General features: G+C 52.8%; 5 protein-coding genes across 5 annotated transcripts; 2 read left to right on the top strand and 3 right to left on the bottom strand.

Moving 5' to 3' along the window:
* The first annotated feature begins 8,389 nt into the window (after positions 1 to 8,389).
* Positions 8,390 to 8,701, top strand: LOC136598642 (histone H4). Its single transcript, XM_066588747.1, has one exon. The coding sequence runs from the start codon at positions 8,390 to 8,392 to the stop codon at positions 8,699 to 8,701; it is 312 nt and encodes a 103-aa protein (XP_066444844.1).
* Positions 8,702 to 9,847: 1,146 nt separating this feature from the next.
* LOC136598622 (histone H2A type 1) lies at positions 9,848 to 10,246 on the bottom strand. Its single transcript, XM_066588730.1, has one exon. The coding sequence runs from the start codon at positions 10,238 to 10,240 to the stop codon at positions 9,848 to 9,850; it is 393 nt and encodes a 130-aa protein (XP_066444827.1). The 5' UTR covers positions 10,241 to 10,246.
* A 307-nt stretch (positions 10,247 to 10,553) lies between these two features.
* Positions 10,554 to 10,977, top strand: LOC136598629 (histone H2B 1.1). The gene has a single exon (XM_066588736.1). It carries the CDS (start codon positions 10,571 to 10,573, stop codon positions 10,949 to 10,951), a length of 381 nt encoding a protein of 126 aa, XP_066444833.1. The 5' UTR covers positions 10,554 to 10,570; the 3' UTR covers positions 10,952 to 10,977.
* A 2,549-nt stretch (positions 10,978 to 13,526) lies between these two features.
* Positions 13,527 to 13,963, bottom strand: LOC136598632 (histone H3). The gene has a single exon (XM_066588739.1). It carries the CDS (start codon positions 13,961 to 13,963, stop codon positions 13,553 to 13,555), a length of 411 nt encoding a protein of 136 aa, XP_066444836.1. The 3' UTR covers positions 13,527 to 13,552.
* A 636-nt stretch (positions 13,964 to 14,599) lies between these two features.
* LOC136598648 (histone H1B-like) lies at positions 14,600 to 15,271 on the bottom strand. Its single transcript, XM_066588753.1, has one exon. It carries the CDS (start codon positions 15,254 to 15,256, stop codon positions 14,600 to 14,602), a length of 657 nt encoding a protein of 218 aa, XP_066444850.1. The 5' UTR covers positions 15,257 to 15,271.
* Positions 15,272 to 26,628: the final 11,357 nt, after the last annotated feature.

Raw genomic sequence — 26,628 nt, forward strand, 5'->3', positions numbered from 1 at the left:
CATTAGCATGGCATACCTTTGCTAAGCACCACACTACCTCCAACAAAGCACAATCACTGCCTGCATGACACTCCACTGCCACTTCTCCTGAGTTACATGCTGCCCAACCGCCCCCCCTCCCCCCCCCCACAGCGCACACCAAAGTGTCCCTGGGCAGCCTTCAGCTGCCCTCATGCCACACCACGCTCATGTCTATTTAGAATTGCGTCTGCCATGACGAGGGACCGCAGGCACACACTGCAGAGGTTGGCACGGCTAGGCAGCGACCCTCTTTAAAAGTGGCGGAGCGATAGCCCACAATGCTGTACAGAAGCAATGAGAAATAGAATCCTGTGCCACCGCCATCAGGAGCTGCACACGTGGGCATAGCAATGGGGAACCTATGTGCCACACACTATTCATTCTGTCAAGGTGTCTGCATGCCCCAGTCAGACCGGGCTTTTTAATTCATAGACACAGGCAGGTACAACTCCCTATTGTGAAGTCCCTGTCGACCCACAGCATGGGTGGCTCCCTGGAACCCACCGGCGGTACACAGAAATATCCCATTGCATTGCCCAACACAGCTGAGGTAGTAATGTTGTGCTTAACCCTTTCCAATCCAATTTGTATATGGTTTTCCTAGGGGGCTTACTCTTTTTCTGCCGTTATACAACGGCGTTATATGCTGGCTAAAGCCAGTACTGCATGAGGTGACACGTAGGATAGGCTCCGACAGCAGAGAGGCTGGCAATATACAGTAAGAGAACCCCGACGGACGTCTACCAACAACGGAGCTGTACAGCCTTAAACCCTAATGTCTTCACAGGTCACACAGTGGACTGGAAAGGGTTAATGCAGGTGGGTTTCGGCCCACACTGCATGCCCCAGTCAGACTGGGGTTCTTTACAAGTGGACACATGTAGGTTAAACTCCCTGTGGACCCACTGCCTAGGTGGGTGCCAGGAAGCCACCGGCGGTACATAGAAATATCCCATTGCATTGCCCAACACAGCTGAGGTAGTAATGTCGTGCGTAATACAGGTGGGCTTCGGCCCACACTGCATGGCCCAGTCAGACGGGTTCTTTAGAAGTGTACAGATGTATTAAAAACTCAGTGTGCACCTACAGCATGGGTGGCTCCCTGGAACCCACCGGCGGTACATAAAAATATCCCATTGCATTGCCCAACACAGCTGAGGTAGTAATGTCGTGCTTAATGCAGGTGGGCTAAAAATTAATTTGATTACACTGTAGGCGAGGGCCCCCAAAAATTGCTGTATCAACAGTACTAATGTACATCCCAAAAATTGGCCATGGCCAGCCAAGAGGGCAGGTGAAACCCATTAATCGCTTTGGTTAATGTGGCTTAAGTGGTAACTAGGCCTGGAGGCAGCCCAGTGTAACGAAAAATTGGTTCAAGTGAAAGTTCCAATGCTTTTAAGCGCATTGAAACTTATAAAAATTGTTCTGAAAAATTATTTGAGTGAGCCTTGTGGCCCTAAGAAAAATTGCCCGTTCAGCGTGATTACGTGAGGTTTCAGGAGGAGGAGCAGGAGTAAATGTCCCCGTTTTGGATGGTGAGAGAGAACGTAGCTTCCATCCGCGGGTGCAGCCTACGTATTGCTTACGTATCGCTGCTGTCCGCTGGTGGAGAACAGAAGTCTGGGGAAATCCAGCCTTTGTTCATCTTGATGAGTGTTAGCCTGTCGGCACTGTCGGTTGACAAGCGGCTACGCTTATCTGTGATGATTCCCCCAGCCGCACTAAACACCCTCTCCGACAAGACGCTAGCCGCAGGACAAGCAAGCACCTCCAGGGCATACAGCGCGAGTTCAGGCCACGTGTCCAGCTTCGACACCCAGTAGTTGTAGGGGGCAGAGGCGTCACCAAGGATGGTCGTGCGATCCGCTACGTACTCCCTCACCATCCTTTTACAGTGCTCCCGCCGACTCAGCCGTGACTGGGGAGCGGTGACACAGTCTTGGTGGGGAGCCATAAAGCTGGCCAGGCCCTTAAAGACTGTTGCACTGCCTGGGATGTACATGCTGCTCGATCTACGCACATCCCCTGCTACCTGGCCCTCGGTACTGCGCCTTCTGCCACTAGCGCTGTCGGCTGGGAATTTTACCATCAGCTTGTCCGCAAGGGTCCTGTGGTATAGCAACACTCTCGAACCCCTTTCCTCTTCGGGAATCAGAGTGGGCAGGTTCTCCTTATACCGTGGATCGAGCAGTGTGTACACCCAGTAATCCGTCGTGGCCAGAATGCGTGCAACGCGAGGGTCACGAGAAAGGCATCCTAACATGAAGTCAGCCATGTGTGCCAGGGTACCTGTACGCAACACATGGCTGTCTTCACTAGGAAGATCACTATCAGGATCCTCCTCCTCCTCCTCCTCCTCCTCAGGCCATACACGCTGAAAGGATGACAGGCAATCAGCCGGTGTACCGTCAGCAGCGGGCCAAGCTGTCTCTTCCCCCTCCTCCTCATCCTCCTCATGCTCCTCCTCCTCCTCCTGTACGCGCTGAGAAATAGACAGGAGGGTGCCCTGACTATCCAGCGGCATACTGTCTTCCCCCGCCCCCGTTTCCGAGCGCAAAGCAGCTGCCTTTATGGTTTGCAGGGAATTTCTCAAGATGCATAGCAGAGGAATGGTGACGCTAATGATTGTAGCATCGCCGCTCACCACCTGGGTAGACTCCTCAAAATTACCAAGGACATGGCAGATGTCTGCCAACCAGGCCCACTCTTCTGAAAGGAATTGAGGAGGCTGACTCCCACTGCGCCGCCCATGTTGGAGTTGGTATTCGACTATAGCTCTACGCTGTTCATAGAGCCTGGCCAACATGTGGAGCGTAGAGTTCCACCGTGTGGGCACGTCGCACAGCAGTCGGTGCACTGGCAGCTTAAAGTGATGTTGCAGGGTGCGCAGGGTGGCAGCGTCCGTGTGGGACTTGCGGAAATGTGCGCAGAGCCGGCGCGCCTTTACGAGCAGGTCTGACAAGCGTGGGTAGCTTTTCAGAAACCGCTGAACCACCAAATTAAAGACGTGGGCCAGGCATGGCACGTGCGTGAGGCTGCCGAGCTGCAGAGCCGCCACCAGGTTACGGCCGTTGTCACACACGACCATGCCCGGTTGGAGGCTCAGCGGCGAAAGCCAGCGGTCGGTCTGCTCTGTCAGACCCTGCAGCAGTTCGTGGGCCGTGTGCCTCTTATCGCCTAAGCTGAGTAGTTTCAGCACGGCCTGCTGACGCTTGCCCACCGCTGTGCTGCCACACCGCGCGACACCGACTGCTGGCGACATGCTGCTGCTAACACATCTTGATTGTGAGACAGAGGAGGAGGAGGAGGAGGAGGAGGGTGCTTTAGTGGAGGAAGCATACACCTCCGCAGATACCAGCACCGAGCTGGGGCCCGCAATTCTGGGGGTGGGTAGGACGTGAGCGGTCCCAGGCTCTGACTCTGTCCCAGCCTCCACTAAATTCACCCAATGTGCCGTCAGGGAGATGTAGTGGCCCTGCCCGCCTGTGCTTGTCCACGTGTCCGTAGTTAAGTGGACCGTGGCAGTAACCGCGTTGGTGAGGGCGCGCACAATGTTGCGGGAGACGTGGTCGTGCAGGGCTGGGACGGCACATCGGGAAAAGTAGTGGCGACTGGGAACTGAGTAGCGCGGGGCCGCCGCCTCCATGATACTTTTGAAGGACTCCGTTTCCACAACCCTATACGGCAGCATCTCAAGGCTGATGAATTTTGCGATGCGGACGGTTAACGTTTGAGCGTGCGGGTGCGTGGCGGCGTACTTGCGCTTGCGCTCGAACACTTGCGCAAGCGACGGCTGAACGGTGCGCTGAACTACACTGCTGGATGGGGCCGAGGACAGCGGAGATGAGGGTGTGGGTGCAGGCCATGAGGCGGTAGTGCCTGTGTCCTGAGAGGGGGGTTGCATCTCAGTGGCAGGTTGGGGCACAGGGGGAGAGGCAGGGGTGCAAACCGGAGGCGGTGAACGGCCTTTGTCCCACCTTGCGGGGTGCTTGGCCATCATATGTCTGCGCATGGTGGTGGTGGTGAGGCTGTTGGTGTTGGCTCCCCGGCTGAGCTTTGCGCGACAAAGGTTGCACACCACTGTTCGTCGGTCGTCAGGCGTCTCTGTGAAAAACTGCCAGACCTTAGAGCACCTCGGCCTCCGCAGGGTGGCATGGCGCGAGGGGGCGCTTTGGGAAACACTTGGTGGATTATTCGGTCTGGCCCTGCCTCTACCCCTGGCCACTGCACTGCCTCTTGCAACCTGCCCTGCTGATGCCCTTGACTCCCCCTCTGAAGACCTGTCCTCCTGAGTAAGCGTTGCACACCAGGTGGGGTCAGTCACCTCATCGTCCTGCTGCTCTTCCTCCGAATCCTCTGTGCGCTGCTCCCTGGGACTTACTGCCCTTACTACTACCTCACTGCAAGACAACTGTGTCTGATCGTCATCGTCCTCCTCACCCACAGAAATTTGTTGAGACAGTTGGCGGAAGTCCCCAGCCTCTTCCCCCGGACCCCGGGAACTTTCGAATGGTTGGGCATCAGTGACGATAAACTCCTCTGGTGGGAGAGGAACCGCTGCTGCCCAATCTAAGCAGGGGCCCGAGAACAGTTCCTGGGAGTGCTCCCGCTCCTGAGCAGGTGTTATTGTAGTGGAGTGAGGAGGCTGGGAGGAAGGAGGAGCAGCAGACAGAGGATTCGGATTGGCAGCAGTGGACGGCGCAGAACTGCGGGTAGACGATAGGTTGCTCGAAGCACTTTCTGCCATCCAGGACAGGACCTGCTCACACTGCTCATTTTCTAATAACCGTCTCCCGCGTGGACCCATTAATTGGGCGATGAATGTGGGGACGCCAGAAACGTGCCTCTCTCCTAATCGCGCAGCAGTCGGCTGCGACACACCTGGATCAGGAGCTTGGCCTGTGCCCACACCCTGACTTGGCCCTCCGCGTCCTCGGCCGCGTCCACGTCCTCTAGGCCTACCCCTACCCCTCAGCATGCTGTATTACCAGTGATTTGATTTCACAGGCAGGAAATAAATTGGCGCAAGACTGCAGGCCAAATATAATTTTTGCCCTTTTTGGAAAACGAAAGCCCCACTGCCTCTAGTGAATGAATTATCTAAGTTTAATAACTGTGCTGTGTCCCTGCTTATGTGTCACAGAACGTGAGGGTAGCAGAGTTATTATAACTCTGGCAGAGTAGGTATTTTTTTTCCCAATTAAGGAAAGCAAATGGCGAAGCCAGCAGTAAAGCGTAGCTGGGTGCGTATGATTTAGCACTGTTCTTCACGCAGCTCACACGTCTCCACCGCCCGTAAGGACGGACAGAGGCTGGACAAATAGATTTGTTTTCAGTTTTTTCCCACCAAAAGGCAGCACTGCGTATATTCTATGAACATGAGAAGTTTAATAACTGTGCTGTGTCCCTGCTTATGTGTCACAGAACGTGAGGGTAGCAGAGTTATTATAACTCTTGGAGAGCAGGTATTTTTTTTCCCAATTAAGGAAAGCAAATGGCGAAGCCAGCAGTAAAGCGTAGCTGGCTGCGTATGATTTAGCAATGTTTTTCACGCAGCTCACACGTCTCCACAGGCGTAAGGACGGACACAGGCTGGACAAATAGATTTGTTTTCAGTTTTTTCCCACCAACAGGCAGCACTGCGTATATTCTATGAATAATAACTGTGTTGTGGCCCTGCCTATACAATTCTTTCCCTGCAGTATCAATGGAGGGTGGAATGCTCTGCAGAGGCGATTTTGAGAAGCAAAAAAAAATGCAGCACAGCTAACAGCAGCCTGGACAGTACTGCACACGGATAAATATGGCCCTAGAAAGGACCGTTGAGGTTCTTGAAGGCTACACTCACTCCTAACACTCTCCCTGCCTATGCAGCACTTCTGTCCCTAATGCCAGGTGCAACGCTCTGCAGAGGCGATTTTGAGAAAAAAAAAAAAATCCCACTGCTAACAGCAGCCAACACACAGCTATCAGTGGCCCTAATAAGGACCTTTGGGGGGTCTTGAAGCCTACACTAACTACCAATTCTTTCCCTACAGCAGCTCCGGTATAAACAGCACTGTCCCTCATCTAACTCACACCGCATCTGAGGCGAGCCGCGGGAGGGGCCGACTTTTATATTAGGCGAACACCTGATCTCGCCAACCACTCACAGCAGGGGGGTGGTATAGGGCTTAAACGTTGCAGGGGGAAGTTGTAATGCCTTCCCTGTCTTTCAATTGGCCAGAAAAGCGCGCTAACGTCTCAGGGAAGGAAGTGAAAGTAACCAGAACACCGCATGGTGTTCGTCACGAATAACGAACATCCCGAACACCCTAATATTCGCACGAATATCAAGCTCGGACGAACGCGTTCGCTCATCTCTAGTTGGCAGCTATTAAGTCTCCTCTCAGCCTTCTTCTCTACAAGGTAAACATTCCCAGATCCCTTAACCGTTCCTCATAGGACATGCTTTGCAGACTGCTCTCCATCTTGATAACTCTTGCCTGAACTTGCTCCAGTTTGTCGGTCTTTTTTTTAAAGTGGGGTGCCCAGAACTGGACCCAGTATTCCAGATGAGGTCTGACTAAGGAAGAGTAGAGGGGGGTAATGACCTCACGTGAGCTAGACTCTGTGCTTCTCTTAATACATCCCAGAATTCTGTTTGCCTTTTTGGCTGCTCCATCACATTGTTGACTCATGTTCAGTCTATGATCTATTAGTATACCCAAGTCTTTTCCTTAGATAAGTGTACATTTCAGTCACTCTGGTTGATGCCTGTTAGACAGCCATTCCTCAGCCTCAGACGACGAAGAGAAGAAACTTGTGCGGTCCCCATCCACCACTCGCAGTCGCACAGGATATGCCATGGAGTATGGCAGCTGGAGATCTCAGAGTTGCCTTTTGATCCCAAAGATGGGCGCTCTCTGCTTTTGTAGATCTGCCGAGAAGTCCGGGAAGATGGATTTTGCAGCATTGTTGCATCTAAGAGGGCCTCCTGTTCTGGCAGCTTGTAGGATCACCTCTCTATCCCAGGAGTTGAGCAGCTTTGCCAACAGGGGTCTAGGAGGAGCGCCCGCCTGGTATAGGTGGTTTCATGGGTACTCAGTGTGCGCGCTCCACCACAAAGACCTGTGTGACAGGGAAGCATTCAGGTAGTCACCGTTCCATGATCCCCTGCGGTCTCTGCCCCTCAGTGCGTTCTGGCAGGCCCACAACACAGTTTATACCGCCGTGAACCATTTCCCAAGCCGCCCGCCTTTTGTTTCCAGATTTCTGCTTTTGCCGTAAGCTCTCGCACAGTAGCTGCCGTCGGGGATACGGTATCATCCAGCACAGAGATCCTGTCCTCTGTACTAGTGACGCGGTCTCTTAGATTCACAGTAGCTGTCTGCATCGCTGATAAGAGCCGATCGGACAGTCATTGCAAAGTCTGAACCAACCCAGCAAGCGAACTCAAACAGGCGGTTGGTGCAGAGGCCACGTCTCCTGATGCAGATGATGTAGTAGGCTCCGTGTCGGGGGGTTCCCCCCTCGCAAACATCTTTAGTTTATCACTGGGAGAGTTCTGTCTAGTGGGTCCCATAGCAGAACCACTTCTGCGTTTCTTGCCTTTGTAGGGGATTTTGCAAATTGCTTAAAGCTCCTTAAGTAGACCTGTAAAGGCCCCTAAGACATAAGGAGTATACAGCAGTGTCTGGCAGCAGTCACACAGGGAAGTCGTTTGGTTTGCACTTCATTGATGACTGTAAAGGGGGACTCCGGGTCTTGAGAATCTGCAGAGTGTTGCACAGCATGGTGGCCACAGCAGAGGAGGAGTAATCCTGGCGCTTCTTGGGGTGGCAGTAGAAGTGCCACGGTATGCCCTGTGCCGGGGACTGTCACAGGTTATGGGGCCTCCTTGTTATACACAGTGCCCTGATGTTCCTGCCGCCCACAGCTGTCTGTTGTGGCTCCTGAGTGTCTCTCTGCTCCGGCAGGGGAGCGCTGATGCAGCAGAGCTCTAGTACTCCCCTTCACCGAAGCCTCCCTGCGCGCTCTCCCCTCGCCCCCACGTGTTTGTGGCAGCAGCTGCACTGCTCGCTTTACAGGAGGGATTCACGCTCCAGCGGCTCTCTGCTGCATGGCCCTTGTCTCCGTCACCCCTCCTCCGTCTTCTCTCCCACTGCTTCAGGAGCTGACAGGCCAGTCGGCTGCACAAGATGGCTAGGGCTCTTGTATTCAGCCAATCAGCAGGGAGAGGGGATGGGCCTTTACGCTAGACAACTAAAAGAAACGCCCCGCAATGACGGCCCTGATCAGTAGTTCCCTCTCTGGTCCGCTCGCTGTCTATATAGAGTAGGGCTCTGCGCTGAGCACTTATTGCTTTCTACTGACAACGTGGAAGATGTCTGGTCGCGGTAAAGGAGGGAAAGGTCTTGGGAAGGGCGGCGCCAAGCGGCACAGGAAGGTGCTCCGTGATAACATCCAGGGCATCACCAAGCCTGCCATCCGCCGTCTAGCTCGCAGGGGTGGCGTCAAGCGTATCTCCGGCCTCATCTATGAAGAGACTCGCGGCGTCCTGAAAGTCTTCCTGGAGAACGTGATCCGCGACGCCGTCACCTACACCGAGCACGCCAAGCGCAAGACCGTCACTGCTATGGACGTGGTGTACGCGCTCAAGCGCCAGGGCCGCACTCTCTACGGCTTCGGAGGTTAATAATTCTGCTTTTTCTCCATAACACAAAGGCTCTTCTCAGAGCCGCCCACCTCTTCCAAGGAAAGGCTGTAATCCAACTCCTTGTGGGGTCGTCAGCAGCGGTGATAGTCTATGCGCTCTGACATGATACAGCCGGGGTGTAGCAGCCTCCCCGTCAGGGTGCGCTTCAGGCTGCGGTCACGGCACGCTTTTAAACCCCTTAACCTGTTTAGGGCAGGCAGGTTATGTTTATAATACGCGAGGAGCTGGGCCTGAATTAATGAGTGCGGTGAAGGGTTAACAGACCTGCCGTTGGAGGTCGGGTGGTTTTAGTGCCGCCTATGGGCGGGGCTATAGTCAGATTCTTCCCGCTCATTGGCTGATCCCCGGAGATTTTGAACTTCCCGCTCAGTTGATCGCGTCTCCCGCTCTTCCTGTCCTCCATTCATCCATGTAACACGTGTAATCAGTGACCAGGCCGTCTGATATAGAGGCGCTCGGGGCTGGAGGTAAAGAACCCTCAGATACACCCCCTAATCCCAGCCCTACGACGGGCGGTGGAATCCTCTACCTGCTCCACCCGTAACGCAAGAGGACGTCTAATCCCTGTAGGTTTACTATAATCCAAAACCAGCCTGTGCCGTGCAGGGCTCTGGGAAAGCTGGGTGATATAGCTACACCTCCATAAAAGGGGCATGGCCGTGGTGAACTGGGTGACATGATGAGCGCACTTCTAAGGGGGCGACCGTGCAGAGCTCTGAGAGGGCTGGATGATGCGGCTGCAACGCTTTGTAAGCATACGGCCCACGCAGGACCCTGAGAAAGCTGGGTGTTCTATCCGAAACACAACGGAAGCGTTCCGATTCTTGTATATACGTGACCAAACAGAGGACTCTGTTAACCCCTACAGCCGCCCGTCCTCTGGACATGAGGTCACCTAGAGCAGGACGATTGTCCGCTTCTGCCGGTGACAGGGATGGCCACATTGGCATCCGCCCCAACCTCTGCCTCCTTGTGGAAAGTCCTGTACTACATTTATACAGTTTCCTGGTGCAGCCGGCGTACCGGCCACCGAGTATCACAGCATAGAAGCGGCGAAGCTCTGTTATAAGGAGCATGTGGGTGGCTCTTAGAAGAGCCTTTGGTTCTATGGAGGGATCGGCACGATCACTTGCTCTTGCTCGTCTTGCTGCTCTCGGTCTTCTTGGGCAGCAGCACGGCTTGAATGTTGGGCAGGACGCCTCCCTGGGCGATGGTCACCCCACCGAGCAGCTTGTTCAGCTCCTCGTCGTTGCGCACAGCCAGCTGGAGGTGACGGGGGATGATGCGGGTCTTCTTGTTGTCCCGGGCGGCATTGCCAGCCAATTCCAGGATCTCAGCGGTCAGATACTCTAGCACTGCTGCCAGATAGACCGGAGCGCCGGCACCCACCCTCTCAGCGTAGTTGCCCTTGCGGAGAAGCCTGTGTACACGGCCGACAGGGAACTGCAGTCCTGCCCGGGATGAGCGAGTCTTGGCCTTAGCACGGACTTTGCCTCCTTGTTTGCCGCGTCCAGACATCTTCTAGCACAGGAAAGCAGAATTAGGATAAAACACCTTGAAAGTTGTGATAACGAGAAGGCGCAGTTCTGTTGATTTTTATAACCTGCTGCTCCGCCCTCCTCTCTTCTAATTGGGTAGATTGCAAACACGCAATAGAGGCCAGACTTGAGGAAGAACCAATGAGCTGCACTGGGCGTGGCTAAAGACGCTCACAGAGGCCACATGTCGCTCCAGTAGAACGGCAAGCAGACGGCGGTCCTCATTTGCATGGCCCCGCTATAAATACCGCAGCGCTGGGAGGTGCAGGAACACTGTTCTCTCTAGTGAGGAAAGTATCTCTACGTTATCATGCCTGATCCCGCCAAGTCTGCTCCAGCGCCCAAGAAGGGCTCCAAGAAAGCCGTGACCAAGACTCAGAAGAAGGACGGCAAGAAGCGTAGGAAGACCAGGAAGGAGAGCTATGCCATCTACGTGTACAAGGTGCTGAAGCAGGTCCACCCCGACACCGGCATCTCCTCCAAGGCCATGGGCATCATGAACTCCTTCGTCAACGACATCTTCGAGCGCATCGCAGGGGAAGCCTCCCGCCTGGCTCACTACAACAAGCGCTCCACCATCACCTCCCGGGAGATCCAGACCGCCGTGCGCCTGCTGCTGCCCGGGGAGCTGGCCAAGCACGCCGTGTCCGAGGGCACCAAGGCCGTCACCAAGTACACCAGCGCCAAGTAATCTGTCTAGTGGCCCGCCGTGCACGATCACCCCAAAGGCTCTTCTAAGAGCCACCCACCCCGTCTACAGCAGAGCTGCCACCTCCTAGTCGGTGTGTAGGTTATTGTAATACGTTGCTGTAGAGTGAATGATAACCAGATTGTGTGCTAGTTCTCTCTGGTGTCTCTTCTGCATCGTGCAGTATAAATGGCATTATTGGGGGAGGCAGCAGCGGAACACAGATGATCATCTCAGACTCCACCGCCTGCTGCGGTTTGGGGCTCCGTTTTCTTCCCCGTGTCCACAAGCGCTCGGGGGGGCTCTGTCCTATTGCCTTCCAGCAATAGCAATCATGTCTCCTGCTGGCAGTAGGTGGGGATAGACCGCCGTTATGTCGGCGCGGCTGCCGGGTGTTGATGCATTGCTCCCGGTGTGAGGACAAAGCGGCCGCAGCATTGTTATGGACGAGGCCCTGACGGACTGCTCAGAACCCGTGGTTTATATCGCCAGTAATGCAGCTGGGATGAATTAGAAGAAAGCTGCGGATGGTAAAGAGCAACTAGGAGGATCGCCGACACAAGGTGCAGTTCCAGCACACTTTAGGGAATATTTAGAAACCCAGCGCGGGAGTTCGGGATATTAACCGAGTGTGATCGGTGGAGTGTACAGCGCCGGCCGCATGCTTCTCCCGATATGTACCCGTCCCGGCAGCTCGCTGATAACCCCAACTGTTCTCTCAGAAATGGTGAATACGTGACAGCCGGGCCGGGGAGCTGATAGTGAGCGGACCTGGAGCTTGTGTCCTGGGAATAGGCAGATCTCTAAACCATCCGGGGGACCCGCGGGCAGAAGAGCCGTCACTCTAGAGCACCCGCGGACGCCTCCATACTGGTGGGCACTGTGCGGCGCTCTACCTAGATTTAGTGGCGCCGCACCGGACAATAAAGCCATCAGATAATCGGCGACTGTTGCTGCTCGCGGTAATCTGAGCACAGTGTATCCCCTGCTGATCAGATACCGGCAGCCCTGATCGCCGCTCTATCAGATGCCCCGTCAGTGATTACACGGGTTACATGGAGTGTGTGTGACCGAAGCAGTGGGGTGCACAAAGGGTCGGAGGCAGACGACATAGTTGTCCAAGGATGACATGCTGGGGGCTGTAGTGCATTGTAGTGGGTACAAGGGGGTAGCGGAGGCAACTCGGGATGCCTGACAATGAGAGGCTTGAAGCGCCAGGAAAGGGGAGGAGGAGCATGACGAGAAGAGCCTCACACTCCCCAGCTCCGCATGTAGAGGTGTCCAGGCGCCTCTTGACTCCTTTTACTCCAGCGGCCGCAAAGGGAACGAGAGCGGTGCAGGGACCAGAGTAGCAGCAGCAGTGGGAATGGGAGCCAAGATAGCCTGGAGCCAACAGCCTTATTCTTCTCTACATCGTACCCTCCGGCAGCCAGAGCCTTCTTCAGGGCGGCTAGAGACACCCCGCTGCGCTCTTTAGAGGCGGACACGGTCATCCCCTCACATAGAGGCGCAGACTGTATCTCTCAGAGATCTGCAGGGCCACCCTCTTGCCTAGGTTTAGTGCTGCGGCTATATCATTCAGCTCTCCCAGAGTCCTGCAACACGATGTCAGTGCAGTATTCTGGGAGAGCTGGGTGCTATGACCACAACTCTATATAAAATAATGGCTCCGCGGGTCCTTCGGAGATCTTGGTGCAATTGCAGCACTTCTATATGAGAGGACGGCCGTGCAGGACGCCTCCAATATGGTAGCACTACACGGATTAGCGGGCAGGCCGTATGCTTTAGTGCAAGGAGGACATACAATCAGTGCGCCGCAGCCTGCTTCCTCCTCTCTATCGGTAGGAGGGAAAAGGGACTAGAGCCTGAAGTACGCGCGGGCCAGGAAGCTCTTCCTTCACCTGGGACATTCCAATTATCAGACTGGCAATCAGACAGAATCAGCGGCAACCCCCCACAAGGAGTTGGATTACAGCCTTTTCTTGGAAGATGTGAGCGGCTCTGAGAAGAGCCTTTGTGTTATGGTGAAAGAGCAGAATTAGAAAACAATAATAAATGACGCAAGTTTAAGGCCTTCCTAATGGGGCAATTACATGTTGGCCACTCCCCTTCCTTGCTGATTGGTTTAGCACAGAACCGTTTGAAATTTGGAATTTACCCGCTTCCTCTACAACTCTCAAAAGCCTCCTGGCTAGGTGCCTCATGTCATTGTGTAGTATTGTTGTTTTTGTATGGCTTTCTTTCTCCTTGGTACAATGAGATAACATCCACATATAAAATACATCCTCAACACTAATCCCTTCCCTCCCGGCGGACTACAGGAACCGATAGATGCCTCTCACTGACAACTTCATCGCTTTGTCTCTTTCTACAATATGGAAATATGAGAAAATGGCATAAATTACCCGAGGTACTGACTAGGTCACTGAAGGGGTTAACAGACCACCTCCTGCTGACGACACATTATTGCGGACAGGCTGGCTGTGAACCCAAATGGGGAGGGAATCGGAAGAATGACAGCGGAGGACAGGATGCAGCTCGTTTGAGGAGGATTTGGTGGCTCTGAAAAGAGCCTTTGTGTTCCATGCGGTGCCCAGAGCAGATCTAAGCCCTCTCTCCGCGAATCCTGCGGGCCAGCTGGATGTCTTTGGGCATGATGGTGACCCGCTTGGCGTGGATGGCGCACAGATTGGTGTCCTCGAACAGTCCTACCAGGTAAGCCTCGCTGGCCTCCTGCAGGGCCATGACCGCTGAGCTCTGGAAGCGCAGGTCAGTCTTGAAGTCCTGGGCGATCTCTCTCACCAGGCGCTGGAAGGGAAGCTTACGGATCAGCAGCTCGGTGGACTTCTGGTAGCGACGGATTTCACGGAGAGCCACTGTACCTGGACGGTAGCGGTGAGGCTTCTTCACTCCGCCGGTGGCAGGAGCGCTCTTCCTGGCGGCCTTCGTAGCCAGCTGCTTGCGGGGAGCTTTCCCTCCGGTGGATTTACGAGCGGTCTGCTTGGTTCTGGCCATAGCTCTACTGTAGAGATGCACATAGATGTGATATGATGGGAGCCGTAGAAAGAGCAGAGCCTTTATACCCTACTTGCTCTTCCCTATTGGCTCTTAGAAAGAACGCCCCCTACGTCTCATTGGCTTTTTCGAACAAACCACTAGCCCGCCAAAACGCTTGATGCCTGCGACCAATCAGCGTTCGGCAGAGGCTTGCCCTACCTCAGCATGATACGTACGGGTGTCTGTGAAATCATGTTCTCAGCTGCTTCCCTGCATTGATATGTCCGCAGAAACACACACTCCACGCTGCACGGCAGTCTCCCCCATTAGAAGCTGTGCTGCTTTTATGGGAAATGCATTAGGTCGGCGAGTCCCCTCCCTCTTCACACTCAGCCCGGCATCCATACACACGTTGTATAGGTCACAGTGCCCAACAGTAACGGGGATGATGCGGCGACAATGTCTCGTATTACTCCCCCTCTACAGCCTCCCCCTCGCTCCCTAGACTCCCAACTGATATGAAGTCCCCTGTAGCCGCTATGAGGGCGCTGCTATCTAGAACAGAATTCGAGACAGTGATAATACAGCTCTGCGGTGAGAAGGTGGCGGCTCTGAAAAGAGCCTTTGTGGGGTAAATGCACGGGCGGCTTCAGCTTATTTCTTAGCCGCACTCCTCTTGGCTTTAACAGCCTTCTTAGCTGGACTCTTGGCAGCTTTGGGTTTGGCCGCCTTCTTAGCCGGACTCTTCGTCACCTTCTTGGGCTTTGGGGCGGCCTTCGGCTTTGAGGCTTTCTTCGGGCTCTTGGCCACTTTCTTGGCGGCGGCCGCTGCAGGTTTCTTTGCTTTTTTCGGGCTTTTGGCCGGAGCCTTCTTGGGCTTCTTAGGAGATTTCGCCGCTTTCTTGGCTCCAGCGGGCTTCTTGGGCTTGGCCGCAGACGCTGGCTTCTTTTTGGCCGGCTTGTCCTTAGTCTCCTGCTTCTTGTTCAGCTTGAAGGAGCCCGAGGCGCCGCTGCCTTTCACCTGGAGCAGGCTGCCCTTGGTGACCAGAGACTTGACGGCCAGCTTCAGGCGGCTGTTATTCTTCTCTACATCGTACCCTCCGGCAGCCAGAGCCTTCTTCAGGGCGGCTAGAGACACCCCGCTGCGCTCTTTAGAGGCGGACACGGCTCTGACGATCAGCTCCGACACGCCGGGACCGGAGGACTTCTTGCTTTTCTTGGCGCCCCCTGCGGCGGATTTCTTCGGCTGCTTCTTGGATTTGGCAGCCGGCTCGGCGGCAGGAGGAGCGGCGGCTGGCGCGGTTTCTGCCATTGTGTGCTGCGGAAATCAAATAGTAAAACTCTCCTGGAAGAGAAACTCTGAGAGCGGCGCTGGTGGCGCCTCTTATATGTACAGCGGCCGCGCTCTGATTGGCTCGTGAGCAGGCCCGTCCTGAGCTGCTATTGGCTGACACTGAGCACAGCTAGTGCCTTATCCCATCCGGGCCTCCTCTCCGCTCCGTTCTCCTCTTGTGCTTCCCTGCCCGGGATAAGAGTCCGTTACCGGTCAGAACCGGACAGGAGAGCTCGCTTTCAACGTGACTCCTCACTCTCTGACATCTCATGCAACCGTTTACAGCCGCCGCTGGCGGAGGTTCCGGGGAGGAGCGGAGAGGAGGCCACGAGATCTTCGCCATAGTTCTCCCGATCTGCACATCACCGCCTATCTGCGGAGATAAAACCGCTGCGGGAGCGCCTTCCCTCTATTCCCGGCCCTTGTCACCATCCCCGGGATCTACTCCACAATCTCCATCGTGCAGAAGCTGATTGCACAATGTGAGGACGACCTGGAGCTGCCGAGAGCCCAGAGGTGTAGCACAGGCGGCGCCTCCGCTCACTGCCAGCTCCCGGGTGCTGAATGTATACTGTATATACTGCAGACTTCTCTATACTGCGGCGCAATGTAAGATGAGGAAACCCAGTACCCCCCTGTACACTCAGACGATCGGGAATGCCACACGTTATCGTCCCTTTAATACCCCGGACATGATGGGTGTGGTTGTCCACAAGAAGAAGCGATTATTCTTCTCTGCAGGTTCATCTCCCATGGGCTGCTGCCCGTTCTATATCATCCCAGGGATATCATGTGCTGGACGTGACGGCCATTGCATCGGCTCTGTAGTTCCCATCAATCGTTGACGGTGAAGATGGAACTTGGGATTCTGCTGAAGAGCGGTGGCATCTAACAACGCTCTAATCGGGATGGAGATCGCCAAGAAATGACGCCTGAACAAAGCCTTCTACCCGCGGTTCTCCTGCAGCCGGCGATGGCCTGTCAGTCACTGATGCCCGAGCGGAGCAGTAATACAGCGGGACTCTCAGCGCCAGATCCAGTGCCGCAGTCGGTGACATCGTACAGAACCCGCAGGGAGGGTTCTACTGTAGATCCCCGGGGCAGCAGATGTTGTACAGTGTCCGCTGGGATTCCTATGGCAGAGCGTGTTGGTCCAGAAAGCTTTCACAGACCCTGAAGGACCATCGGTACTGTGAGACCCCCCGCTTCTCCCACAACCCCGTCCCATATACCCCTCCAGATCGCTAATCAGCTCTTCTATTTAGCGCCCAATGAGGCTACCCAGAAAAAGAGCAGTGCAGGGGCAGCTAGTGGAGCTCTTGTAGGCAAGCCGCTGCTCCGACCGAACAAAAGCAGCGCACAGTCATCGGCAGAGCTGGCCACCAGCGGCGCCATGGACAGCGAGAGCGGGGTTCGCCGTGGCAGCGGCGCTAGTGCCATCGGTGTACGGGAGCGGAGATATGTGAGCTTGCCAGGGGAATGGGCGGTACATGTGGGGAGGTGTGTGTGCGGCAGCCGGTCCACCGTCGTGCCCCTCGCCTAGACGTACCATCTAACTCAGGGCTCCCAACCCATGTTTCCACCCTTACATCCGCGGGAGACATAATGCACCAGGGCCGCTCAGCTGTAAGTGAATAGGAGCAACGCAGATGGTACGGCATCAGTACACCTGTAGCTGAGCTCCGTTTCCCGGCCGGCCTCCAGCTTCCTTCTCAGTACAGTAGGGTCACTCCGGCTTTGCTGCACCTCATGCCCTCCCATGAACCCTCCTCCGGGCAGGTGTGAGGGGAGGGGGCAGCGCTCTCTAGGACGGGCTCTCCTAGCTGCCTCGGACGCTGCTCTTGTTCTATGTCTACGTGATGCCTCTGTGGGGAGGAGAGGATAATAAATACCATCGGGTGCCATCAAGAAGCTTCACGGAAGACAGCTCCCTGTCCGGGCTGCCCCATGCGTGACTTCCCACGGGACACCGGCCTAGCTATGTACATTTAACCCTTAACCCACTAGCCTCCGGTCACTGTATCTACCCGCAGTCATACATGTAAAGGCAGTAGCCGCAGTACACAGTGCGGCCGGCGGGTCAATAATCTGCTCACAATGACCAACATGGACATACAATGGAGAACAATACAATAAATGAGTTCTGAATGTAATGTTTATGTAAAGGTCACCGTGTCCGTACAAAGGGTCTAGTGTTCTTGTGTCACATTGTGTGCAAGTAGCAGCGGCAAAGGGCAACCTTTAGGCTGATATCTTGTCACGGAGTGTTGTTCAATCTTTGGCAATCCGTTCTGATGCCCCAATAATAGTCGGCCCTGATATATGCACCCCGTCTACCCTGATACCCTGCCTCCATGACCTTCACATCTTGGTGGGATCGTCCACCTTGCTCATGGCTGAGGGCACCAAGGTTTTCCGGGAAGTTACCACGATGGCTGAGCAGAAAATGCCTCTCGCTGCTGATGTTGCAGCATTGTGTAGATTCGGACAAACTGCGGACAAACCCTCATTAGCAAGGCACACTTTAGCTAAGCACCACACTACCTCCAACCAAGCACAAGCACTGCCTGCGGGACACACCGCTGCCTCTTCTCCTGGGTCACATGCTGCCCAACCCCCACCCTGCGTCTGCAGCGCACACAAAAGTGAGACATTGACGTTTGATCTTCATTCCAATCCTGTGCCACCTCCGTCAGGAGCTGCAAACGTGGGCATGCGTTACATAGCAATGGGGAATCCATGTGCCCACACAGTATTCATTCTGTCTAGGTGTCGCATAGCTCAATCGACACAGCAAGGGGAAAGCCATCTGCACTCTGCCCTCTACCCAAGTCAGCCAGTGTCTTTGTGCCAGACAGGTCAAACACTGCGATGGGAACTAAGTTTGCACCAACAGCTTGGGTGGTTCCTAGGCAACCCAAGACATGAACAATAAATAAATCAGAGCGGCCAAACATGGCAGACTTGGACCGCGCCAACGACATAGGCCTCGGCGCACAGCTTCAGCAATCGTAGGCATGAAGCGGACTTCGATGCTAGTTCATCTGCGACGGGCTCATCAAATCAGTTAGCTTTCCTTTCACCGCTCCAATGACTGGATTAGCAGGGAAAAGTTGCACAGCCCCAACCTGGCGCAGTTGCAGTTCCCCCGGGACATAGTCCTCGGCCAACAGCTTCAGCATTCATAGGCAGGAAGCGGACTTTCACTGCACCCAGTACATAGGCCTCTGCACAAACCCTCAGCAATCGTGCGCCTAGAGCGGACTCCCATGCTAGCGTAGCTGTGAACGTCTCATTAGCGCTGTATTGCTCCTCTTGTTTGTCCCAATGCAGCGCCCCGGATAGCTGAGGTAACGTGAGATAAAATACAGGTTGGCTTCGGCCCACACTGCATGCTAGTCAGTCTGGCCTTTTTTCATAGTAACAGGCAGGTAAAACTCCGCTATGGGAAGTCAGGGTTGACCTACAGCATGGGTGGGTCCCAGGAAGTACACAAATAAATCCCATTGCAGTGCCCCCAGATAGCTGAGCTAACGTGAGATAAAGTACAGGTTTGCTTCGGCCCACACTGCATGCCCTAGTCAGTCTGGGTTTTTTGGGGGGTCAGATACGTAGAACACTGCGATGGGAACACTTAGTGCACCCATACTATACACAGACCCCTGTAATATTCCTGTAGCAAAGGTATAAGCTGACCCCACTAACAGTTATGCTGCAGAAGTCCAGGGAGACCCTATTAACACTTCTGTAGTAATAGTATAGACGGATCCCAGTAACATTTCAGTAGCTGCAGAATAGGCAGAGCCCAGTAACATTTCAGTAACAGCAGTATAGGCAGAGCCCAGTATTAGTAACATTTCAGTAGCAGCATTATAGACAGACCCTAGTAACATTTCCGTAGCGGCAGTATAGGCAGAGCCCAGTATTAGTAACATTTCAGTAGTAACAGTATAGACAGACCCCAGTGACATTTCTGTAGCAGCAGTATAGGCAGAGCCTAATATTAGTAATTTTTCAGTAGTAACAGTATAGACAGACCCCTGTAACATTTCCGTAGCAGCAGTATAGGTAGAGCCGAGTATTAGGTACATTTCAGTAGTAACAGTATAGACAGACCACAACAACATTTTAGTTGCAGAAGTATACACAGACCCCAGAAACATTTATGTAGCAGCAGTATTGGCAGATCCCTGTAACATTTCTGCAGCTGAAGTATAGGCAGGCCCCTGTAACGTTAATGCAGTTACACTCCTCTCCTTTGGCCCAAACAAGTTTCTCCGATAACTGTGGTAACACAGGAGAAAGCACATGATGTGCATTGCTGATCCCCTGACCCCAAGCGGGAGGAGGTGGCATTACAAGGCCAAGACACCATGACCAGGACCCGCTATAGTCTGTGTTGGAAGCATGCTAGCGGGCCCAGGGTCAGGCTCGGTTCCAAGCCTCCACCTTTGTGACCCAAGGTGCCCTGAGTTACATAGCAACAAGAAATCCATGTGTTGCACCATAGATAGCTCAACACTGGAAGAGGCAGTCTTTGTGTTCCTTGGCCTAGCCTATGCTGTAAGTGCACAAAGATGGTATTACACAGGAAGAAATTGGAGTGCCCAACCATGGGAGAGTTTTGCCCCGCCAAGCCACTTGGCCTCGGACAGCAATTCAGGCCTAGTCAGCCACTGTACTATTTGTGCCAATTAGGTAAAACACCGCGATGGGAAGACTTAGTGCACCCATAGTATAGACAGACCGCTGTAACATTCCTGTAGCAGAGGTATATACTCACCCCAGGAACATTTCTGTAGCAGCAGTATAGGCAAACCCCTGTAACATTTGTGTAGCAGAAGTATAGACCGACCCCAGTACCATTTTTGAAGCAGCAGTATAGGCAGACCCCAGTACCATTTCTGTAGTGGAAGTATAGGCAGACCCCAGTAACATTTCTCTAGCAGCAATATACGCAGACCCCTGTAACATTTCTGTAGCAGCAGACCCCTGTAACATTTATGTAGCAGAAGCGTATGCAGACCCCAGTACCATTTCTCTAGCAGCAATATACACAGACCCCAGTACCATTTCTGTAGTGGAAGTATAGGCAGACCCCAGTAACATTTCTCTAGCAGCAATATACGCAGACCCCTGTAACATTTATGTAGTAGAAGCTTATGCAGACCCCAGTACCATTTTTGTAGCAGCAATATAGGCTGTGAGGAAGGAGGAGCAGCAGCCAGAGGATTCAGAGTTTCAGCAGTGGGTGGCGTAGAAGACTGGGTGCCTGATACATTGCTGGATGCATTTTCTGCCATCCACGACCGGACCTGCTCACACTGCTCTGTTTGCAATAAAGGTCTACCACGTGGACCCACAAATTGTGATATGAAGCTGGGGACCCCAGAAACTTGCCTCTCTCCTAATCCTGCAGCAGCCGGCTGGGATACACCTGGACCAGGAACTTGGCCTGTGCCCACACCCTCACTTGGAACTCTGCATCCTCGCTCACGTCCACATCCTCTACCCCTACCCCTACCCCTCAGCATGGTGGATTACGAATAGAGCAGACACCGACTGCTGTAAATAATTATGGAATCATATGCGTACACTTTCACGCAGAGAGCGGAATCGTAACACTAACTCCAGGCAGAAAAAATGGAAGCAATGCAATAGTGATGCACCAGAACTCCCGCCAGGCAGCCAGTAAAATGCAGACGCTCAGCGGTAGCCCTAAGTAGGAGCTTGTTGGGGGTTTTTTTTGGTCAATGAATACAGGCTATATAGTGTGTATATCACTTTCCCTCTATCAGTCGCTGTGGCCGTATGTTGTGCGTCTCTAATTCACTGCAGACACAGCCCGGTGTAAATGATCTTGGAATTATGTGCCTAGACTTTGTCACTGAGAGCGGTCTAGTAAGGCAAACTCCAGGCAGAAAACAAATATAGTCAGGAAGGCCGCAAACAGGCCTAAGTGCAATAGTGATGGACTACAACTCCCATCAGACAACCTGTAAAATGCACACGGTCACAGGTAGTCCTAAGAAGGACCGTTGGGGTTCTTGTACACAGGATGCTACACTACCACTCTCCATATCTCAGCAACGCTGTCCCTATACTACTACTACTACTACTACTACTACTACTACTACTACTACTACTACTACTACTAATAATAATAAACAACTTTATGTGTATAGCGCCAACATATTCCGCAGCGCTTACATAGACAGGGGATACAGAAAGACAAAAGTACAAACATTACAGAACCACGGTTACATAGTAATCAATTGATGGAAACAATAGGGGTGAGGGTCCTGCTCCAACGAGCTTACATACTACAAGTAATGGGGTGATACAGAGGGTAAAGGGGCTGGAGATGTGTACGGTATGGCGAGGTGGAGAGTGAGGGATGCTATACACATAGACAATGGTCAGACATTTAGCCGTGTGACAGCAGAATCGGTATGACTGCAGGAGCGGTTTATGATGGCTAGCAGGGATTGCAGTCAGTAGGTCAGGGAGCATGTTATCAGGCGGAGTGCAGAGGGGTTTGTTTAGGGAATGCGGTATGCCTCCCTGAAGAGGTGCATTTTTAGAGCACGCCTGAAGTTCTGCGAGTCCTGGATTGCTCGGGTAGCCTTTGGTAGTGCGTTCCAGAGGACCGGTGCTGCTCTGGAGAAGTCTTGGAGGCGGGAATGAGAAGTTCCAATTAAAGGCGAGCTCAATCTGGTTTCGTTAGCAGAGCGGAGAGCCCGGGCTGGTTGATGGATTGAGATGAGGGAGGCAATATAGGGGGGTGCTGCGTTGTGGATGAGGGATACAATATAGGGGGGCGCTGCGCTGTGGAGGGCTTTGTGGATGAAGGTGGCGAGTTTAAATTGAATTCTGTATTTAACGGGCAGCCAGTGCAGTGACCGGCACAGGGCAGAGGCGTCCGAGTAGCGGCTGGACAGGAAGATGAGCCTGGCTGCCGCATTCAGGATGGATTGGAGAGGGTAGAGTCTGGTGCAGGGGAGGCCGATCAGCAACGAGTTGCAATAATCGAGCCGGGAGTGGATGAGGGCGACAATAAGCATTTTTAGTGTGTCCACAGTGAGAAAAGAGCAGATTCTTGCGATGTTCTTGAGGTGCAGCTGACATGTTCGGGCCAGAGATTGGATGTAGGGGGTAAAAGAGAGATCAGAATCAAATATGACTCCAAGGAAGCGGGCGTGTTGTCTAGAAGTTATGGTGCCACACACTGAGATGGAGATGTCAGGATGAGGGCGGTTAGTGGAGGGTGGAAATACCAGCAGGTCAGTTTTAGAGAGGTTTAGTTTTAGGTAGAGAGAGGACATAGTGTTAGAGACAGCGGACAGACAGTCGGTGATGTTTTGGAGTAAAGGTGCAGAGATGTCACGGGATGAGGTGTATAGTTGGGTGTCATCAGCATACAGGTGGTATTGGAGGCCAAATCTCCTGTTGGTTTGTCCAATAGGGGCTGTGTAAATAGAGAAAAGTAGTACAGACTGCAGCCTGAGAACGCTAAAGCTGTAATGGGGCTGCACGCCCGATATAAAAAAATAAATAAATGCAAAACTGCTACCAGCAGCCACAACAGTAATGCAGACGGTCAGATGCAGCTCTAAGAAGGACCGTTGGGGTTCTTGTACACAGGTTCCTACACTAAGGGCTCATGTCCACGGGGAAAATATGATTTAGGATCCTCAGCGGATCTCCCGCATGCGGATCCGCATCCCATAGGGATGCATTGACCACCCGCGGGTACATAAATACCCGCGGATCGTCAATAAAAGTGATTTAAAAAAAAATGGAGCATGAAAAAATCTGGACCATGCTCCATTTTCATGCGGGTCTCCCGTGGGGACGGCTCCCGCGGGCTTCTATTGAAGCCTATGGAAGCCGTCTGGATCCGCGGGAGACCTAAAATAGGAATTTAACCCCTTAATGACGCGGCCATTTTTCGTTTTCCATTTTCGTTTTTTCCTCCCCCCTTTAAAAAAATCATAACTCCTTTATTTATCCATCCACATCGCTGTCTGAGGGCTTGTTTTTTGCGGGACGAGTTGTATTTTTCAATGGTGCTATTTAAAGTACCATATAATGTACTGAAAAACTTTTAAAAAATTCTAAGTGGAGTAAAATGGAAAAAAAACGACATTTTGTCATCTTTTAGTACGTCTTGCTTCTACGGCGCACAAATGGCAACAAAAACGACATGATAACTTTATTCTATGGGTCGGTACGATTACTACGATGCCAAACTTGTTTAGGTTTTTTTTTACTATACTCCTCTTTTTTTTTTTTAAAGACATAAAATTTTTTTCAATTATTTTCTGTCGTCATTTTGTGCGCGCGATAACTTTTTTAATTTTCCGTCGACGTAGTTGAGCAAGGTCTCATTTTTTGCGGGATGTCCTGTAGTTTCTGATAGTACCATTTTGGAATACATATGACTTTTTGATCGCTTTTTATTGCGTTTTTTATTGGAGACAGGGTAACTAAAAAAGTGCATTTCTGGCGTTCTTCATTTTTTGTTTCGGACGACGTTCACCGTGCGGGAAAAATTATGTGCTACTTTGATAGATCGGACTTTTACGGACGCGGCGATATCAAATACATATTTTTAATTTATTATTTAGATTTTTTAATAATAGATATGGCAAAAGGGGGGTGATTTAAACTTTTACAACTTTTTTTTTTTTTCAATTAAAAAAAAACTTTATTGATTCTTTTTTTTACTTTACTTTGAAGTCCCCCTGGGGGACTTTAAGATGCGATGCTTTGATCGCTCCTGCAGTATGACGTAATGCTATAGCATTACGTCATACTGCTTTTTGACAGGCAGCCTATGAAGCCACCCCACGGGGACGGCTTGATAGGCAGTCTGCTAAGGCAGCCCTGGGGCCTTTCATTAGGCCCCCGGCTGCCATGATACGTGCAAGGCTCCCCCGATCTCACCGCGGGGGGGCCGCGCGGGACCCCCGAACATCGTTCGGGGGATTTAAATGCCGCTGTCAGAATTGACAGCGGCGTTTAAATGGTTAATAGCCGCGATCGGCCGCGCGGCCGCTCGCGGCTATTGCCCGCGGGTGTCAGCTGTTATAAACAGCTGACGCCCGCGCTGTATGAAGAGAGGTTGCCACGCAACCTCTCTTCATACATACCCCGACGCTCTATGACGTACCAGGTACGTCATTGGTCGTTAAGGGGTTAAAGCATTTACTCACCCGCAGCGGACCGGGAAGCTCTGCTCTTCCTCACGGCCGCATCTCCCTTGCTTCGGCTCGGCGGATGTGCCGGCGCATGCGCGCGGCACGTCGACGACGTGCCGGCGACGTGCCGCCGGCGTCAGGAATTCATCCGCCGGCCGAAAATGAAGATCCGGCCGTGAGGAACAGCTGATCTTCCCCGCCCGCGCCGGATAGGTAAATGCTTTTAAATTGCTATTTTCGGCGCTCATGTCCACGGGGCAGGAGGGACCCGCTGCAGATTCTACATTGAGAATCTGCAGCGGATCTGATTTTCCCCGTGGACATGAGGCCTAACACTCTCCCTATAGCAGCAGCAGCACTGCCCCTGATCTCTCTCAGTGTGTGACTGTGGCGAGCCGCAAGCGGACCCACTTTAAATACTCGGGGGTCACTTGATCTCGCCAGCCACTCACTGCAGGGGGGTGGGATAGGGCTGGAACGTCACAGGAGGAAGTTGTAATGCCTTCCCTGCATGTCTATTGGCCAGAAAATTGTGCTAACATTTCAGGGAAGGAAATTGAATTGCCTCGAGTACCGTGTGGTGCTCGTCTCGAGTAACGAGCATCCCGAGTGCCCTAATGCTCAAACGAGTATCAAGCTCAGACGAGTACGCTCGCTCATCTCTATTAGTTAGAATATTTAAAGCGGGCCCGCTCGCGGCTCGCCTCAGACACACACTGGGAGTGTATAGGGAAAGTGCTGCTGCTGCTACTATAGGGAGAGTGTTAGTGTAGGATCCTGTCCTCAATAACCCCAACGGTCCTTCTTAGGGCTACATCTGACCGTGTGGATTTTACCGGGTGGCTACTGGGAGTTGTAGTGCTTCCATTTTAGTATTATGCAGCTAGGCCTGTTTGCAGCCCTCCGTAATGTTTTTTTTTGTTTTTTTTTTCTTTTTTTTTTTTTTTTCTGGCCGGAGTGTGCGTAAAAATACCGCTCTCAGCGTGGAAGTGTACGCAAATAATTCCTTGCTTATTTATAGGGGTCTGTGTCTGCAGTAAATTAGACGCACAGCGTAGGGCCACAGCCACTTCTAGAGGGAAAGTGATATACACTATACGGCCTGTATCCTCTGCGCAAAAAAAAAAACCCAAAAGCTCCTTGTTGGGCTACATCTGACCGTGTGCATTTTACTGGGTGGCTGATGGGAGTTGTAGTGCTTCCATTTTAGTAATACGCAGCTAGGCCTGTTTGCAGCCTGCCGTGTTATTTTTTTTCTGGCTGGAGTGTGCAGTAAAATACCACTCTCACGATAAACAGTACTGTAATATCACCGGGCTATTGCGAAGCACTTCAGCTGAGCCGCTGTGCAGAGCGCCTCACAATACCCTTTCCTTGGTGGGGTTGAGATCGCCGCAGTTACCAGCACTCTCCACTGGCTTTACAGTCTTCTCCCACTCCACACAGCCTCTCTTATCTACAAGTCTCTGCGAGCAGTAAATTACCCCTAGGTATCAGAGCAAGACAGCGGGTTACTTTTTTCAAGCCACAGCATAGAGTCTCCGCTACCTACAAGTCTCTGTGTGCGGTGAATTAAGGCCAAGTCGTCAGTGCTGTACAGTGGGGTAATTTATTTAGACCCTGCTTTATTTGTAATCCGCCATGATAAGGAGTAGGTGTAAGGGTCAAGGAGGTGGACACGGATGTCCAAGTGAGGGTGTGGGCACAGGCCGAGTTCCTGGTCCAGGTGAATCACAGCCGGCTGCTGCGGGATTAGGAGAAAGGCAAGTTTCTGGGGTCCCCAGCTTCATATCACAATTTATGGGTCCACATGGTAGACCTTTATTACAAACAGAGCAGTGTGAGCAGGTCCTGTCGTAAATGGCAGAAAGTGCATCCAGCAATGTATCGACCACCCAGTTTTCTACACAGTCCACTACTCCCAGATAGGGACTGCAACTCTGATTCCTCTGGCTGCAACTCCTCCTTCCTCCCAGCCTCCTCACTCCATGAAAATGACATATTCTGAGCAGACAGACTCCCAGGAACTGTTCTCGGGCCCCTGCCATGAGTGGGAAAAAATGGTTCCTCTCTCACCTGAGGAGTTTGTCGTGACCGATGCCCAACCTTTGGAAAGTCCCCGGGGTCTGGATGATGAGGCTGGGGACT

Source organism: Eleutherodactylus coqui, unplaced genomic scaffold, assembly GCF_035609145.1.
Source record: "Eleutherodactylus coqui strain aEleCoq1 unplaced genomic scaffold, aEleCoq1.hap1 HAP1_SCAFFOLD_99, whole genome shotgun sequence".
Classification (NCBI taxonomy): domain Eukaryota; kingdom Metazoa; phylum Chordata; class Amphibia; order Anura; family Eleutherodactylidae; genus Eleutherodactylus; species Eleutherodactylus coqui.

Coding starts and splice junctions, on each gene's coding strand:
- LOC136598642 (XM_066588747.1), top strand. CDS start 8,390: ATGTCTGGTCGCGGTAAAGGAGGGAAAGGTCTTGGGAAGGGCGGCGCC.
- LOC136598622 (XM_066588730.1), bottom strand. CDS start 10,240: ATGTCTGGACGCGGCAAACAAGGAGGCAAAGTCCGTGCTAAGGCCAAG.
- LOC136598629 (XM_066588736.1), top strand. CDS start 10,571: ATGCCTGATCCCGCCAAGTCTGCTCCAGCGCCCAAGAAGGGCTCCAAG.
- LOC136598632 (XM_066588739.1), bottom strand. CDS start 13,963: ATGGCCAGAACCAAGCAGACCGCTCGTAAATCCACCGGAGGGAAAGCT.
- LOC136598648 (XM_066588753.1), bottom strand. CDS start 15,256: ATGGCAGAAACCGCGCCAGCCGCCGCTCCTCCTGCCGCCGAGCCGGCT.